This window comes from Sinocyclocheilus grahami, unplaced genomic scaffold (genome assembly GCF_001515645.1).
Source record: "Sinocyclocheilus grahami isolate Dianchi unplaced genomic scaffold, SAMN03320097.WGS_v1.1 scaffold382.1, whole genome shotgun sequence".
NCBI lineage: Eukaryota > Metazoa > Chordata > Actinopteri > Cypriniformes > Cyprinidae > Sinocyclocheilus > Sinocyclocheilus grahami.
The window spans coordinates 2,021,104-2,037,250 of NW_015505561.1; the positions used below are offsets into that span (position 1 = coordinate 2,021,104).

Here is a 16,147-nt window from a genome sequence, read left to right on the forward strand (position 1 = left end):
TTCGGCCAATCACAACGCACTGGATAGCTGGCCAATCAGAGCACACCTCGCTTTTCAGAAAGGCGGGGCATAGAGAAACAATAATGTACAGTATGTGGAAAATAATGTTTTTTTAACCGCATAAACACATTTCATTACACCAAATACACAAAATAATGTTCTTTTTAGCAACATCATATGACCCCTTTAAATAGCACGGGTATATAAGGCCAAAAATACATTGTATGGGTCAAAATGATCGATTTTTCTTTTATGCCAAAAATCATTAGGATATTAAATAAAGATCATGTTCCATGAAGATATTTTGTATATTTCCTACCGTAAATATATCAAAACTTAATTTTTGATTAGTAATATGCATTGCCAAGAACTTCATTTGTACATCTTTAAAGGCGATTTTCTCAATATTTAGATTTTTTTGCACTCTCAGATTCCAGATTTTCAAATAGTTGTCTCTCGGCCAAATATTGTCCAATCCTAACAAACCATACATCAATGGAAAGCTTATTTATTCATTTCTTTGTATGACCAGTTTAAACAAACGGTCACTCTGCCCCGCTTCTGAAGATCTGCGTTTACCTGAATAGTTTAGTTCCTCTAACTACCTGCCTATGATTTTGAGGTGAACAGAACCCAAGTGTTCCTGTCAAGTTATGGCCCACCTGCCAACTCACTGGCTGTGATGTTTGCCGGTGCAGGATGGGCAGATGAGGGTGGTGGGGGTGGGGGTGGTGGACTCGGCGGCGGGCGGCTGTTTTCTCCTCCTGAAGGTCCTGCGGGTTCCTTTCGGGGAACTTTGGCAACAGGGAAATCCTCAGGCACTCCGCTTTGCCTCTGCCGCCGCCGCTTCTTGCTCCAGAGCTCATGACAGTCTTGCCAATGAGGCAAACTAAAAAGAAAAAATATTACGAATGTATATTTACTAGTATAAACAGCCATATAATCAGCTAGTCATTAATATGGAGTTAAATCTCATTATATAGTCTAACAACATTTAATTGCAGCTACATTTCAAACTAAATTACAAAACGTGGTGTGACTTTACCACTCGTTCCACAAATGTAGTTTCATTAACACCATAAAATACGATTTAAATCACATAAGATGTTTGTGTGTCCACTGACTCAGGTGGCGGCATCTTGTTGGGCTCCACATCACGCAGAAACTGGCTGGCGAGGGCCTGTTCGGCCGTGCAGCGTCTCGAGGGGTCCAGCGTCAACATGTGGTCCAGCAGGTCAAGAGCAGAGGTGGGCAGACTATAGACATACATTGTGATTATAAAGGAAGCACGGTGTAAAAAAATAGTGACAAACTGTAAACTCTACTAAAAAGATAAATACATTTACGCATTTGTTCATTTAAAAAAATAAATTTTTTACAGTGCAAAAGTTTGGGGTAAGATTTTTAATTAATAAGTTTGCTCAGGAAAGATGCATTAAATATCAAAAGTGACAGGAAAGACATTTACAAATGTTACAAAATATTTTAATTTCAAATAAATGCTGTTTTTCCAAACTTTTTAAAAGTAAAAAGTACCATGTTTCCATAAAAATATTAATCAGCACAACTATTTCAATATTGGAAATAAAAATGTTTCTTGAGCAGCAAATTAGTATATTAGAATGATTTCTGAAGGATCATGTGACACTGAAGACATGAGTAATGATGCTGAAAATTCAGCTTTGCATCACAGGAATAAAATACATTTTCAAATATATTCAAATAGAAAAGTCATTTTAAATTGCAACAACATTTCACAATCTTATTATTTTTACTGTATTTGTGATGAAATAAATGCAGTCTCATAGTGAGAGACTTCTTTTAACAAAAGATTCAAATCTGTCAGAGAATGATGGAAGAGTTTCAAAAATCAGGTTGAACTTACAAAGCGAATTCCTCCCGTAAGCGTCGTCTGTACTGTTTCTTGGGTCTCATGGTATTAAAGTACGGCAGCTTAATTACATCTGGCCAAGCAGCAGGACACGGACTACCACACAAACGACTGACCAAAACAAAATACAAAACAGATGGAGTGTAACAGCATTTCACAAAGCCCTTTCCCCTCCTTCAGCATTAGAGCAACACCACATGTGCATTCAGAGATTGTGAGAAACGTACCTGATCAGCTCAAGCTGTAGAAGCTCTTGGTTGGCCTGGAAAATTGGTTTCTTAGTGAAGAGTTCTCCCAAAATACACCTTTACACAAGAGCAAAAAGAAACCCAAACAACATTATTACATGAACGACAGCTGGGGTGTAAATGTAGATGGGAAACAGACAGGACGTCTTACCCGCAACTCCAGACATCAATAGCAGGTGAGTATCTCTCCTCCCCCAGTAGCAGCTCAGGTGGGCGGTACCACAGTGTGATCACCTTATTAGTGTACGGCCGACTGGGAATGACCATCAAGTTAGTCTTATACACCAAAGCTTTTCAATATCAATCATGTTTACTGTTTCTGAAAATCACATGTCGTCTACGAAGCTTTAAAGCTGAAGGGTGTCAATTTTTGCACCCCATAATTAGATCAAGCTAAATTCTTGTTTAGCACAACCTACAGAAAGATCGAGAACGCCTAACATTTACTTACCTTTCCTCAGAGTTATAAAGACGAGCCAAACCAAAATCGGCAAGTTTGATCTGACCACTGTAAAAGAAGAAAAAAAAGACACAGTAAGGCGGATGGAACACAATCTGCAAAAACCCTAAATCTTGCCTAATATATTATTTTGTAAACTGGGCCACATTTTATCATTTTAACGCAAGATGCAGGTATTTGCAAGTATTGGGTAAATGCCAGTACATAACATCACTGTAAAAAACTGAAAAATGTATTGATACACTGCTTCAGTGTTTATTTCAGAGAGCACAACGTTAGTTAAGAATGTAAAATTAATGCAAAAATCATATGCATGATACTACTCAAAAGTCTACGGCTGCTAAGATTTTTTTTTACTGTTTTTGAAAGAAGTCTCTTATCCTCACCAAGACTGCATTTATTTGATGAATAATACAGAAAACAGCAATATTGCGAAATATTATTAGAATTTAAGATACTGGTTTTCTATTTGAATATATTTTAAAATGCAATTTATTCCTGCAAAGCTGAATTTTCAGCATCATTACTCCAGTCTTTAGTGCCACATTCCTTCAGAAATCATTCTAATATGCCGATTTGCTGCTTGAAACATTTCTCATCACTGCTAAAAAAGGGTTACTGATTAATATTTTTGTGGAAACCATGATACATTTTTTCCAGGATACGTTGATGAACAAAGTTAAAAAGAGCAGCATTTATTTGAAATAAATATTTTTCGTATTATAAATATCTACTTTAAATTTTGATCAATTTAATGCATCCTTGCCAAATAAAATGATTAATTTCTTAAATAAAATTGAACGTCAGTGTAGCTGAACACATCATGTAAATTTGTATGACACTAATAAGAGACCAACTTCATGCAATATTTCAAAACAAATACTGGTACCTGTTATTTAGCAGGATATTGGAGCACTTGATGTCTCTGTGCAGAAAGTTCTTCTTGTGGCAATAATCTAATCCCTCCATCAGCTGACGCATGAAGCTCTGCACATGCTCATGGGAGAAAGACACCAGTCCTGATTCCAGCAGCCCCATCAGGTCATGGTCCATGTACTCAAACACCAGGTAAAATGCACCTAGTGCACAAAAATACATACAGGTTAATACACAGAGGTATGCCTAGAAAATGAGTGAGTGCAGGCAGAAAATGAAGCGTTTCAGGTAGGCATGGGCCGATTACCGGTTTCAAGGTATACCGCGATTTGAAAATTTCACGGTTTCAAAACCGCCAATATTTTCTGTTATACTGTTCCCGCGGTATGTGCTGTTTTTCATGTCTCCTCAAAGACTGAAAGTGTAGGAATCCCTCAGGTTGAGTGCAGTGTAGAGAGTAGCATGGCCCCTCCTCCTCCTGTTGGTGCGAGCGAGCGGTCAGTCACGTGTGTGTAGGATGGCCGAACTTAAGGAGCTTCCCCTGGAACTTACGCGATCGGCAACCGGCCGTTTTTTGTCTTATTGCAAGCAACTCGTCTCTGTTCTGGACTTGCACAAACTGCGATTGCAATGCAATCGTTTTCCAAAATGTAATTTATGTGAAAATATGAAGTCTGTAAACGCCAGTTAACACAGGCCAGAAACGCTGAAGAGGGACGCACAGAGAAAAATACCGTAGCAGGCAGATCACTCACTGTTCATGATGCACAAACTATTGGAAAGAAATCCTCAATATTGATTTGGGGGTTTATATGAATGTGTTTCTGAGGGGAACTGACGGTCTTCAGAAAAGTTTACATTGGGTTTTACTTTTAATCTTGTCTCTGTATAGTTCATATTAAAGCAGTGTTTCAGATCAGCCAGCGGTAACCAAGGAAACGCTGTATCTGGTGTTCCAGAAGCACCTCCTGCTGTCAGAGAGTGAATCTGCGTCTCATTCAGAGCTTCTGCTGTTTGTTTCCTGTAGTATAATTTCACAAAGCCAGTCAAAACATTCTGTTTTTGCTTCAAATTGGGTTATTATTAATTCAAATTATGTATATGAAATTATATAACTAAATTATATGAAATTATATAAATGTTATGTATAGGAATTATATAACTAAAATTAAATAACTGTAATTACAGATTTAGGTTAAATAAAGATGTCAGTCTTTATTTTTCTTCTTTTTAGGAAACAAAAAAAATAATAAAAATTCTACTGTTCCTAATATTCTGTATGCTGCTCAAAAACAAAATATATTGTGTTCAGTGGAAAAACTGTATTTTTTTTTTTTTTTACCCAGTCATTTAAACATAACACATTTTAGAGCTGTAATGACAATACCGTGATACCGTGAAACCGCGATATTTTTGCTTAAGGTTATCATACTATCAAAATCTCATACTGGCCCATGCCTAGTTTCAGGAGAAGTCTAAAATTGAGTGGGCCACAAATATGCCATTAACTCTAAGAGGAGAATGTGTTCACCACTGGGAAAACTCCACGTTAAATACAAAACTAAAGATAAACATGCAAATGCATTTAAACAAACCTTTATCCTTTTTGAAGTCAAGTGCGTCTTGTTTATCAGTGACTATTTCTTTCATGTTGACAACACTGCGATGGTTGAGTTGTCTCAGGATCTTGATCTCTCTGATAGCAGTGATGGGGAAACCCTCCTTTTCGTTATCCAATCTCACCTTCTTCAATGCCACCAGCTCTCCTTTAGACACCAAAACATCAACACGTCTTCTCTTATCAAAAACATGGATTTTTACGATGGCAAAAATAGCGGTGCAATTACTGAGAATGATCAGATAAGCACAGCTTTTCTAATTAAGAGCAAATAATTCTGCATTTAAAGCAAAGAAAACAAACTACCGTTCGACTGTTTGGGGTAAGAAGTTTTTTAAAAGAAATTAAAACTTTTATTCAGCAAGGACGGGTTTAAATGATTAAAAGTAAAGACATGTTACAAAATGATTTCTATTTTAAGGAACACGCAAATATTTTGGAGCGTATTATGACATTTCCACACTAGTATTCATCCAATTTAAACAACACACCTGTGTCTTTGTCCTTTGCCTTGTACACCTGACCATAGGTTCCTTCTCCAATGATGCCGATTATGTCAAACTTGTCCACACAGCGCTTGCCCCAGTCAGTTTGAGTCTGCTTCCTCTCTCCATATCGAGGACAGCAAATCCTGCACACATTTGACAGACACTTGAGAAAACCTTTGCCATTTTTCAAGTCACATTTTCCAGAAAATAATGAAGCATTCCAGCATCCCATGACTAAAGTAATAACTGTGATAAGGATTTCTCTCAACTCTTGACAGTAAAAAAAAACAGACAATGCCATTCAAACTTGGGTTCAAAAGAGACACATTCATTTGATCAAAAGTGTGTTCTCTAAATGTAAACGTCTAAGAGCACAATGTGTTGAATTAGCAACACTTCAATGTTTTAAAATACAATCTTTTTTTCTTCCGTTTTAAAATACAATTGCTTTTTAATTAATTTCGCAAAAACAAATGCTTAAGGCTTGAATAGCTCTGCTCACAAATAATAAAATATGGAAATAACCATCACTGTACCTTCTGATCACACAGCCAAAAAATAATGCGCTTCCTCAGTATTTTTGTCTTGTTTTCCAGTGCAAATGTCAAATGACATTTTGAAGATATTTTCAAACATTTGATGGACACCATTGACTTCCATAGTATTTTTTTTTCCTACTATAGAAGTCAATGGTGCACATCAACTATGCAGATACTAAAATGTTTCAAAATATCTTCTTTTGTGTTCAACAAAGAAACTCATACAGGTTTGGAACAAGTGGACGGTGAGTAAATGACAGAATTTTCATTCATATCCTTTAAAGGGTTAGTTCACCCAAAAATGAAAACTCTGTCATTAATTACTCGCCCTCATGTCGTTCTAAACCCGTAAGACCTCCGTTCATCTTCGGAACACAAATGAACATTTTTGATGAATTCTGAGAGCTCTCTGACCCTTCATAGGCAGCAGTGTAATTACCACGATCAAGGTCCAGAAACTTGGAAAAGATCGGTAAAATAATCCATGTGACATCAGGCGTTCAACCGTAATTTTACGGAGCTAAAACATAAATGTAAACAGCATATGCTATTCTGTGTCAGCTGCATCACACGGACACGTTGTTTTCATTCAAAGCGTAAACCACGTAGAAAACGTATCCGCGTGACGCAGCTGAAACAGAATAGCATATGCTGTTTACATTCAGTGGATATGCTCCAAAATGGCACCAGGGTGACGCGGAGGAGACGAATTGTTGAATGAAGTCGTTATTTTTGTTTTCTTTGCGCAGGGCTCTATGCTTACTTTTCTTTTCAGGAGCACTTGTGCTCCTAACTTAAAAAATTTAGGAGCACGTTCAAAATTTTAGGAGCACCTTCTAATCAATAATCCAAAATGTTATCAAAAAGTAGCCTTCCCATTACGAGGTAAAATTTGACTCCTCTAACTTTATTAAAAGTATGTCATCTTTTGTCAAATTCTTTTTAAAAATTGTAATTAAAACGACAGAATAAGAACAAGTAGAATAAAAAATATAATTTACCAAACACGTAGAAACATTCGAAGCTCCCCTGAGCGCAATCACAAGTATGATGATGATCGGGTCAGTCGCACTGGTGCTCCTAAAAAAATGTTTATAGTCGCACGCAGTAGTTTTCAGTTGCAAACGCGACTGAAATGGTCGCACTGTAGAGCCCTGTTGCGTACAAAAAGTATTTTCGTAACTTCGAAAAAAAACGGTTGAACCCCTGATGTCACATGGATTATTTTACTGATCTCCTTGCTATGTTTCTGGACCTTGATCGTGGTAATTACACTGCTGTCTATGGGAGGGTCAGAGAGCTCTCAGAAGTCATCAAAAATATCTTAATTTGTGTTCCGAAGATGGACGGAGGTCTTACGGGTTTAGAACGACATGAGGGCGATTAATTAACGACAGAATTTTCTTTTTTGGGTGAACTAACCCTTTAACACCAGGGCTCGACAATAAGGACTGCCTGATGGCCCGGGGCCAGTGTGAAAGACGTTCGGGACAGTAGATGGATTTGTCACTTGCCCGATCGGGTCACTGCAGCGTCGTCATGACTTATCATTTGCATGTGTTTTTAAGACTTGTTCATTTAAAAATTCAAGCGATTAAAAAGCATTTGGGCGCGAAAGACAACTACATTCAGTACTCGCGCACTGTGTTCTGTGTGAACAGCGCGCACACAGACAGCCGCGTGAGCCACCTGAACGGGCAAATACAAAAGTATATCAAAATACCCGCCCTGGCAAGTAACTTTGTAGCTTTAACAATGATTAATCTATATTGAATTTATACACTGGAGTAAGTTACAGATGCACCGATGTATGTTTTATTTCAGACTATCTTCTGTTCCGTGCTTGCACACAAACTGCACTGCAATCATTTTCCCAATTGCCATTTGTGTGGAAATATTACGTTATTATTATACTTAGTCTGTAAACGGGCGTTAACTGAGGCCAGAGATGCTGAAGACGGACACAAAGAAGAGAAAATACTGTAGCAGGCAGAACAAGATCACTATTCGCGATGCACGAAATATAGGAAGAAAATCCAAATATTGAATTTTATATGAATGTGTTTCTGAGGGGAATGGAACTGACCGTTTTCAGAAATGGCGTTTTCTTTTCATTTTGTCTCCGTATGATGCATTTAAATTAGTGTTAATACACGCAGCGCTGCTGTGTTTACAGCTGTAACCAAGGAAATGCTGTATCACTGTACCATAAGCACTGTCTGCTGTCAGAGAGTGAATCTGCGTCTCATTCAGCGCACCTGCTGTTTCCAATTCGTGCAGATGTTTTATGCAGCATAATTTCACAAAACTAAAGTCAGGTTATTCTGTTTTTGCTTCAGACTTTGAAATTATACAGTCTAATACAAGTCAAACATTCACTTTTTTTTCAATTCATGATTAAAATGCAAGAAAGATCAAGGTGCAACACAGAGTGAAGAATATGCAAATGTCATTTTATATGTGATTTTTCAATTCCTGTACCTGAACATCTACAAACATAAAAACCTAAAGCATCATTTCATTTCTATTTTTGTGCTATATTTAATTGTGCTATTATTTGTAATTTGTTCATTTGTTCTTATTTACTGGCTGCCACTTGTCTTTAATGTTTAAACTTTATATTTATGTTTAGTTTTGCTGTGGTATTGAAACTGAAATAGAGAATTGCTAAATTTAATTGGTATCTAAAATATTGGTGTCATAAGCTTATTTATTAGAATACAAGATAACAGATCAAAAACAATGATAACAGCAACTTCATTTCTATTTTTGTGCTATATTTAATTGTGCTATTATTTGTAATTTGTTCATTTGTTCTTATTTACTGGCTGTCACTTGTCTTTAATGTTTAAACTTTATATTTATGTTTAGTTTTGCTGTGGTATTGAAACTGAAATAGAGAATTGCAAAATTTAATTGGTATCTAAAATATTGGTGTCATAAGCTTATTTATTAGAATACAAGATAACAGATCAAAAACAATGATAACAGCAACTTTTTTTTTTGTGGCAGGGCCAGTGAAAATGTTGGCAGGGCAAGTACAAATTTTAACCACTGGCCCAGTACAAAAAATCCTTAGCGTTAATCCCTGAACACATTCTGCTCTGATTTAATACCTTTTTAAAGCATCAATTCACAGAATGGCTCATTAAAACCCTGTAGTTAATACATTTTCAATAGAGGGTATTTTAAAATGCAATAATTTCACAAAATTAGAGGGGTTTTTGATCAAATAAATGCAACCTTGGTGAGCATAGAAGACATGCAATCCTCCCAAACCCAAACTGTTGACCATTAGTGTAGCTGAATGTTAATTTCACTCAATCATCTTGAATAATGCCCTGAATGCTGAAGCAGTGGCACTTACTTTGGTCTCTTCTTGAAGGTTGGTTGCAGAAGCAGTGGGGATTCTCGAGCGGGGGACTGCGGAGGGGAGGGGTCTCCTCCAGGAAGTACTGGAGGTAGGGGCAACTCACAGAGAAGGCGTGTCCTGATTTCTTTTTCCCTTTCTTTCTCCTTCTCCCTGTCCTTTCGTGATGACTTCTGGGAAAGACTGCTCTTTTTTGGACTGAAACGGAAAAAGAAAATCCACAGTTAGTGTTCATTCTATGGGGACAACCAAGCTATTCCAAAAAAAATGTTGATTATATTACTTTACATTTTTTGTCACACAGCTCTAGCTATAAGTAACTGAGAACATAAGAAATGAATGCAGAATAACACCAAGCAGTAAAAGTCAGATTTTTTTCATCTAATGAGCTGGACATTTCTTCATTATAACTATACATTTTGCCTCAACATAATGTGACCAAAAATGGGTCTCTTGGACTGCAACGTGTCATGCAACAGACATGCATATGATGTAAAACTGTATTTACAATTCATACAAGCATTAGTGATTTGAACAAATCTAGACGCCAATATATAGAGACATGGGAAATTGTGGAAACGCCGAATTCATGGTGGTGCATTTTGCATGGATAAGCACTACTCACATTTACTGGCTATTCAGTTACACATTCCACCATGTAAGGTTTTTGGCAGGGAAATTACAGCAGTGAAAATTGACACTAAAAGAAAGTAACACCAAGTAGTTGCTATTTACACTTAGTATAGATAATGCATACAATTTGCACTAGGGCTGTCAATTTTTTTTTGAATTTCCAATATTCGTCGAATTTAAAATAAAAATCCACAATTTTAGGTGTGCATCAGGCAGCCCTATCAGTGGTGCACGTAATGCGACGACGATTTAAGTGTCATTGCATTTTAATATTTTTGTTATTCTATCCAGTTGAACCCACTGGATGCAGCGCTGCTGCGTTGTTCATTCAAAATATTGCAAAAAAAGAACATCAATGCGGAGATGTTTACGTCAAAACCGAAACCAAACCGTTCACACAGAAGGCATATTTATCACATTTTCTAGAGGGACATCTATCACCGTTGCACTCTCGTCTCGCACAAGAGAGCCAGATTTTTTAGAAAGCCATGGAAAATTAATATAAGTTTAACTTTTTAAAAACATGTCTCAAGACGTTATGGCGGTTTTCCCCATACTACTGCATCTCATGTTCTTAAATGAAGAAAGTACTCTTTGTGATTGGTTTCCGGTCCTTTGTATTAAACTATACATGCATGCATGATGCTGTTTTGTTTCTTATTGTTTAAGCAACTTTAATTATATAAGGTTTATAAACATTATGCACTTTTTTCAAAGATAGTCGTGTTATTTTATTATGCTTTGAAGAAACGTGCATAATATTTTGCTCGATGCACCCTCTTGTAGCCTCAGGAGAGAAGCCAAAAGCTTTTTTCCCCCCTAACTGAAATTATGCCTTTTAAATTCGAATATTGATAATATTTAAGTACAAAATTTGAATTGAGTTTTTCAGCCATTTTGATAGCCCTAATTTGCACAAGCATAAACAGCAATAAATCACTTGTAGTTAAAAAAAAATGCAAATGCTGTTATATGGAATTCACACAAAATGTAAACAGAAGAAATAAGCTATGCACACTAACACTGAATAGTCTAGTGTAGTGTAGGGATAGTGTAGTTAATGACAACAGCTTTTGTCAACAAAGCTATTTGCATTTAGTGCAAACAGACACCAGCAGGAAATAACAGCCTGTCCTCAGCTTACACTCTCTACAGCCCAAACATGCCCACATGCATCTAGGTAATATGTAAATGGTCAAGCATATATGGTTTGATCATGTGACCAAGAACCAACATGTACAAATGGAGACAATGAACAAGTATACTATAGCTTAAGTGTACTTGGGCCACTGTACAGTGTTTAAAAAAAAATGAATGTTGCTGCATTAGATAACCAGATATCAGAAGCAAGTGTCATTATTTAAGGAAACTCAAACACACCAAGTAAAACTATCTTAAAATATCTTATAATAATATGAATGATAAAATACATTTACACCACTGAAAAATAATTAGGACCATTAGTATTCTGTGACATTAAACCTGAAAAGCATGGCAAAATAGCCCCTGATGTGTGATCAAAACAAGGTCTCGGGCCCAAAACGTACTGAATGCAAGAATGTGAATGCAAACACATCAAGCTAAGCCAAGCTTGATTTTCTGCATCATTGCATTTCGAAATATCAGACACAAGTACTCTTTCCATTTAGGTCAACTAAGGTCAGTTTGAAGAGAATGAGCAATTTGGTTAAGGTTGTAATTAAACGCTTTTCTTCTGTATCAGAGTTATTTTAGTATTATTTATAGACTATAAATTTAATATTTTGAATTTAGATTTTTTTGAATTGTAGCTTTTTTATATTTTCAATTCAGATTTTTTGTTATTTTAAATAACTGTTTTAAGTGTTTTTCATTTTTATGAAATGTTTTTATCAATTTTATTAAAATCGATCTATTTATTTCTACTACATAGGTATACATTTATTTTTATTTCAGTTTTAGTTTTTATTGCCAGTTTAAGTTTAATACTTTAACTTATTAGTTGCCAATGCATTTCTAATTTTTGTTTAAGTTTTCTTTATTCCAGCATTACTTAAAAGATTAAAAATATGTTTTTAAAAGTTTTTCGAATTAGTTAATAAAAATAACCCTAAATAAAAGGTAAATAAGGGTTTCACCAGAAGATTGAGTTGAAATATTACAACGTCAAAACATTTTAAAAATAAAATGCATGCACTGATAAATCAATCAAAAGAATATCTATAAAATGCATTTAGAAAAAAAGGTAGGGTGCCTTTTCATTTAATGGCAATTTTAGCTAGCTATAAACTATGACATCCAGTTTAATGAAAAACGTTATCAAATCTAATCACCCTTGAGCACTCAAGTTTGTTATCAGCAGAGCAATAGACTCAATAGATCAAGACTCACCTGTCTCTGCAGTCTCCCAGAAGAACCGGCGGCAGGGGAAGAGGCGGAAGTGTGGAAGTCTTAATTGTGTGCGCGGGACTTTGCGTAGATTTCTGTTTGGGGCTTTTCGTGCGAGAAAAAACAGGTGCAGCAGGTGCAGAGGGTGGAGGAGCAGGTGGAGGGCTGTTTAGAGGAAGAGGTGGAGGGGATGAGAGAGGAAGAGGAGGAGGAGGAGAGTTTGCCGGGAGAGGCGGAGGAGATGTGAGAGGCAGCGGAGGTGGACTGGATAACGGGAGAGGTGGAGGAACCGCAGCGGGCTCCTCTGCCAGATCAGTGTTCGGAGGTGGCGAGGGCGGTTTTTGAGGCTCAGGGGGCGGGGCTGTGTCTAGTGGCGGTGTCTCAGTGTTTTTCGTCGGCGCATTTGCGACGTTGGATGTGTTGGGGCGGAGAGAGGGGGAGTTTTTGGCGGCTGCCGCCTGACGTTCCTTCTTTCTTCGTGTCAGCTCGGCCCCCAGGCTGGAGGTGATCGGCAAGCGTGAAGACGAAGGGGAGCGGCTGCCTGGTCGACTGCTGTGGGAGGAGCCTCCACTGGCTCCTCCGGAATATAAAGAATGTTTCTTAGTGCGAGAACGGGAAGAGGAGCGGCGAGAGGAGGAGTAGTGAGGAGAACGGCTCCGGGAACGCAGAGAAGGCCTGGGGAGGAGAAACAAAAAATAGAAATGTTTTAAAATCAGTCATGTGAACCTGTTCAAATTAACTAAATAAATGTAAACATCCTGTTTGAAGCATCAATCTAATTACAAAGGGTATCCTTAAAGTCATAATGAAACTAAAGCAGCATCAGATCTTTTCTTCCATATTGCGATGTGCATTTGAGTGTAATGGATTATCGAAAAAGAAAAAACTTGGAGCGAGACATAGTTTTATGCACTGGTTGTTGATTAGATTTTGAGATGTGGGTGTTGCACTGAAAAATGGGGGCAGATGAATGTGACCTTGCAACAGCGGGGTTTTAAGTGCCGTTTTTTCGTTCTATTACGGGAGAGCAAAACATAAGAAGTTTCACATTTCGCTGTGTTCCGAAGGTCAAGTTTGGTGAACTTTAACCTGTGAATTTGTATTATGTGAAGCCGTGAGACAAATAGAGGTCGACCAATATTGTTATATTGTTATCCGATGCCGATATCTTGAAAAGCAGGGTGGCCGATATAAAGCCAATATAATTGTATTTATTTTAATTAATATTTAAGAAATTTTAAATCATTTGAAAATGGATTAAAACATTTTTTGTAAAATAAACATACTTATACTTTAAGATGACAAAGTATTTTTCACAAATAAATAAATATTTAATAAAAATATAATTAAAAAGAAACTGTAACCAACAGAGCACTCAGTATTCTGGGAAGTTTGTGTGCATTGGGAATCATATTTTTTCAAATAAAGCCAAGGTAACACTCATTTTACATACAGCACACAGTGAAAATGACATGAATATGACAGTGGGCATATGCATAAAGCGCAGCATAATTTGAAATCACGAATATAATGTTTAAAGCATTCAATTTGCACGGACCGAAAGTCATGCAGAGAACACGTGATCATGCAGGTCACATGCACACTTCACAAGATCTCACAACTGGATTCGACTAAGTTTGCAAGGTTTGTGAAATTACATTTTCATTAGCCATTCAAAGATTTGTTTTAAATGATGTAAATGCGTATTTGCTGAATGCTGATGGCAAACGAGAAAGTATTATAACGTTTGCCTTTCTGTCAGCGCTGTCAAAATAAAATTTCCGCCTCGAACGCATCGGCCAAACAGAAAAACTTATCGGCCGATGCCGATATTTGAAAAATGCCAAATATCGGCCTTGGCGATATATCGGTCGACCACTAGTGACAAATAGAAGTTTGATACATCACAGTGTGACCTTGTAACTGAATTAAAAGAACAAATTTAAGACTGCAGTGTTGTATGAAAGTATGAAAGTGGAGTAGTTTGTATGTTTCTACATTTGGATTCATTATCTTTGGTTTATGTTTTTAAAAAGATGCTGCAGAATGTGAGATCATATCACGACCACTGCAGTGTCCGAAGTAATTCTGCATGCTCAAAGTCTAATGTAACCATGGCTTTAAGGAGTCTAAACAACTGGAGAAGACCTGCATATGTCAACAGAGAGAAGTCTTGTCATTTTCACCGAAAGGTCCAGTCGTGACATTTTGATTAAACATTACACAGTATAAAATCTAAAGTTATCTATAATATGCATTTAGAAAACAGATGGGGTGAATTTTTGTTACAGAAATTATATTCCTTCAGGTTAACTGTGAACAATGTAATTCTTTGACAAAAAACCAATAAGCACCGATCAAATGTTTGAGTATCTAAACAAGCTGGGGTTGTTCATATGTAGGCAGTCAAATGTCATTACATCAAAAAACTATTTTCTTTCAATCCTTAAAATGAAAAACTTTATATATTCCATAGTACACAATGCACAGAATCTGGTACAACAGTAGAAGGTGTGTGCTGGTATTTAGTAAATTAATGAGGGGTAACCAAACTAAATAGAAACATGTAATACAGGAATTATGGCATGTAGAGGTTAATGCAAGATCTCAGTTGTTGTAAATAGTGATGAGCAACAGCATGTTTTCAAAAGCAAATATGCAACTTTAAATGTCATAAGGTTGACTGTCTAATGCACTTTTCAAACAGACTTTTGTTCAAATAAAATCCATTAGGACTGAATATCATGCTATAAATATTAAACCCCTCTATTTATAACAACATAAACCTCTGTTATAAATTCACTGCTGACAGCTTATCAATACTGCAATTTAAAGTATTATCTATGAATTAAGGATGGGCATTCCAAGCAAAAATAATATTAGAAAATCGCAGGGTATTACTCGATTATTATTCAAAAAATTGCACCCCTCCCCGGCATGCACGCACAAACACCCATAAACTGGGAGAGAGACGGGATTCACACTTTCAATCTGTATGATAAACTGTTTAATTCAGAAGATAGGCTACCTTAACTCAAGCCTTATAATGATTGTAACGTGCTGAAACATTAATATAATAAACAACCGAATGACGGCACTTATTTACATAACAGTCCGTCGATTAGCATAAATGAACTGCTCATGAGGCTAGGACATTTCCATTTCAAAAAATGGAACCCCTAAAGGGAATAGATACGAGATGGGAGGTTCAATATCTTCAAATACTTCAATATCTTCTGTCGCAATTATATCGTTGGGTAATTACACTGTATATAAACTGCTGGCATCAGGGAGCCATGGACCCCTTTCACAAGACTGTGATACCGCGTTAAAACGGTCATCTGCATCGTAAATCCTCGAAAGTTTCTAGACGTATTAGTCATCTTTTGTTTTTTTTTTTAAATGCATGTACATTTATAACACTATTCTTTGTATTATATCACCTTTGCATCAAATTACAAAAAAAACAGTTAACGCTAATATGAGGGTGTTTTTAATGCAGCGTCAATGGGAGGGACGGTAAATTTGACATTGTTCTCTCTTCTGACAGCCGTTATCAGTCTCTCTCAGTTTTTTTCCTTTTATTGAAACTCATGAAAACACTATCGTGGAGTTTTTCTTTTGCTATTTGAGCAAATGGGAATGCAAAAAAAATAT

The 16,147-nt window shown here is 36.6% G+C and overlaps 1 protein-coding gene across 4 annotated transcripts in view; it reads right to left on the minus strand.

Annotated features, from left to right (window-relative positions):
• LOC107549877 (cyclin-dependent kinase 12-like) overlaps nt 1-16,147 on the minus strand; it is a 38,927-nt gene that overhangs the window by 12,401 nt on the left and 10,379 nt on the right. For 3 of the 4 annotated variants that reach the window (XM_016231056.1, XM_016231055.1, XM_016231054.1), the window contains 11 exons: nt 12,494-13,165; nt 9,488-9,688; nt 5,585-5,724; nt 5,071-5,241; nt 3,489-3,678; nt 2,591-2,647; nt 2,291-2,392; nt 2,119-2,196; nt 1,886-2,002; nt 1,125-1,256; nt 663-889 (listed from right to left, as the gene is read on the minus strand). In XM_016231056.1, the coding sequence (XP_016086542.1) occupies nt 663-889; nt 1,125-1,256; nt 1,886-2,002; nt 2,119-2,196; nt 2,291-2,392; nt 2,591-2,647; nt 3,489-3,678; nt 5,071-5,241; nt 5,585-5,724; nt 9,488-9,688; nt 12,494-13,165 (2,087 nt within the window). The remainder of the gene's footprint in view (nt 1-662; nt 890-1,124; nt 1,257-1,885; nt 2,003-2,118; nt 2,197-2,290; nt 2,393-2,590; nt 2,648-3,488; nt 3,679-5,070; nt 5,242-5,584; nt 5,725-9,487; nt 9,689-12,493; nt 13,166-16,147) is intronic. The other variant, XM_016231058.1, reaches the window with a different exon arrangement.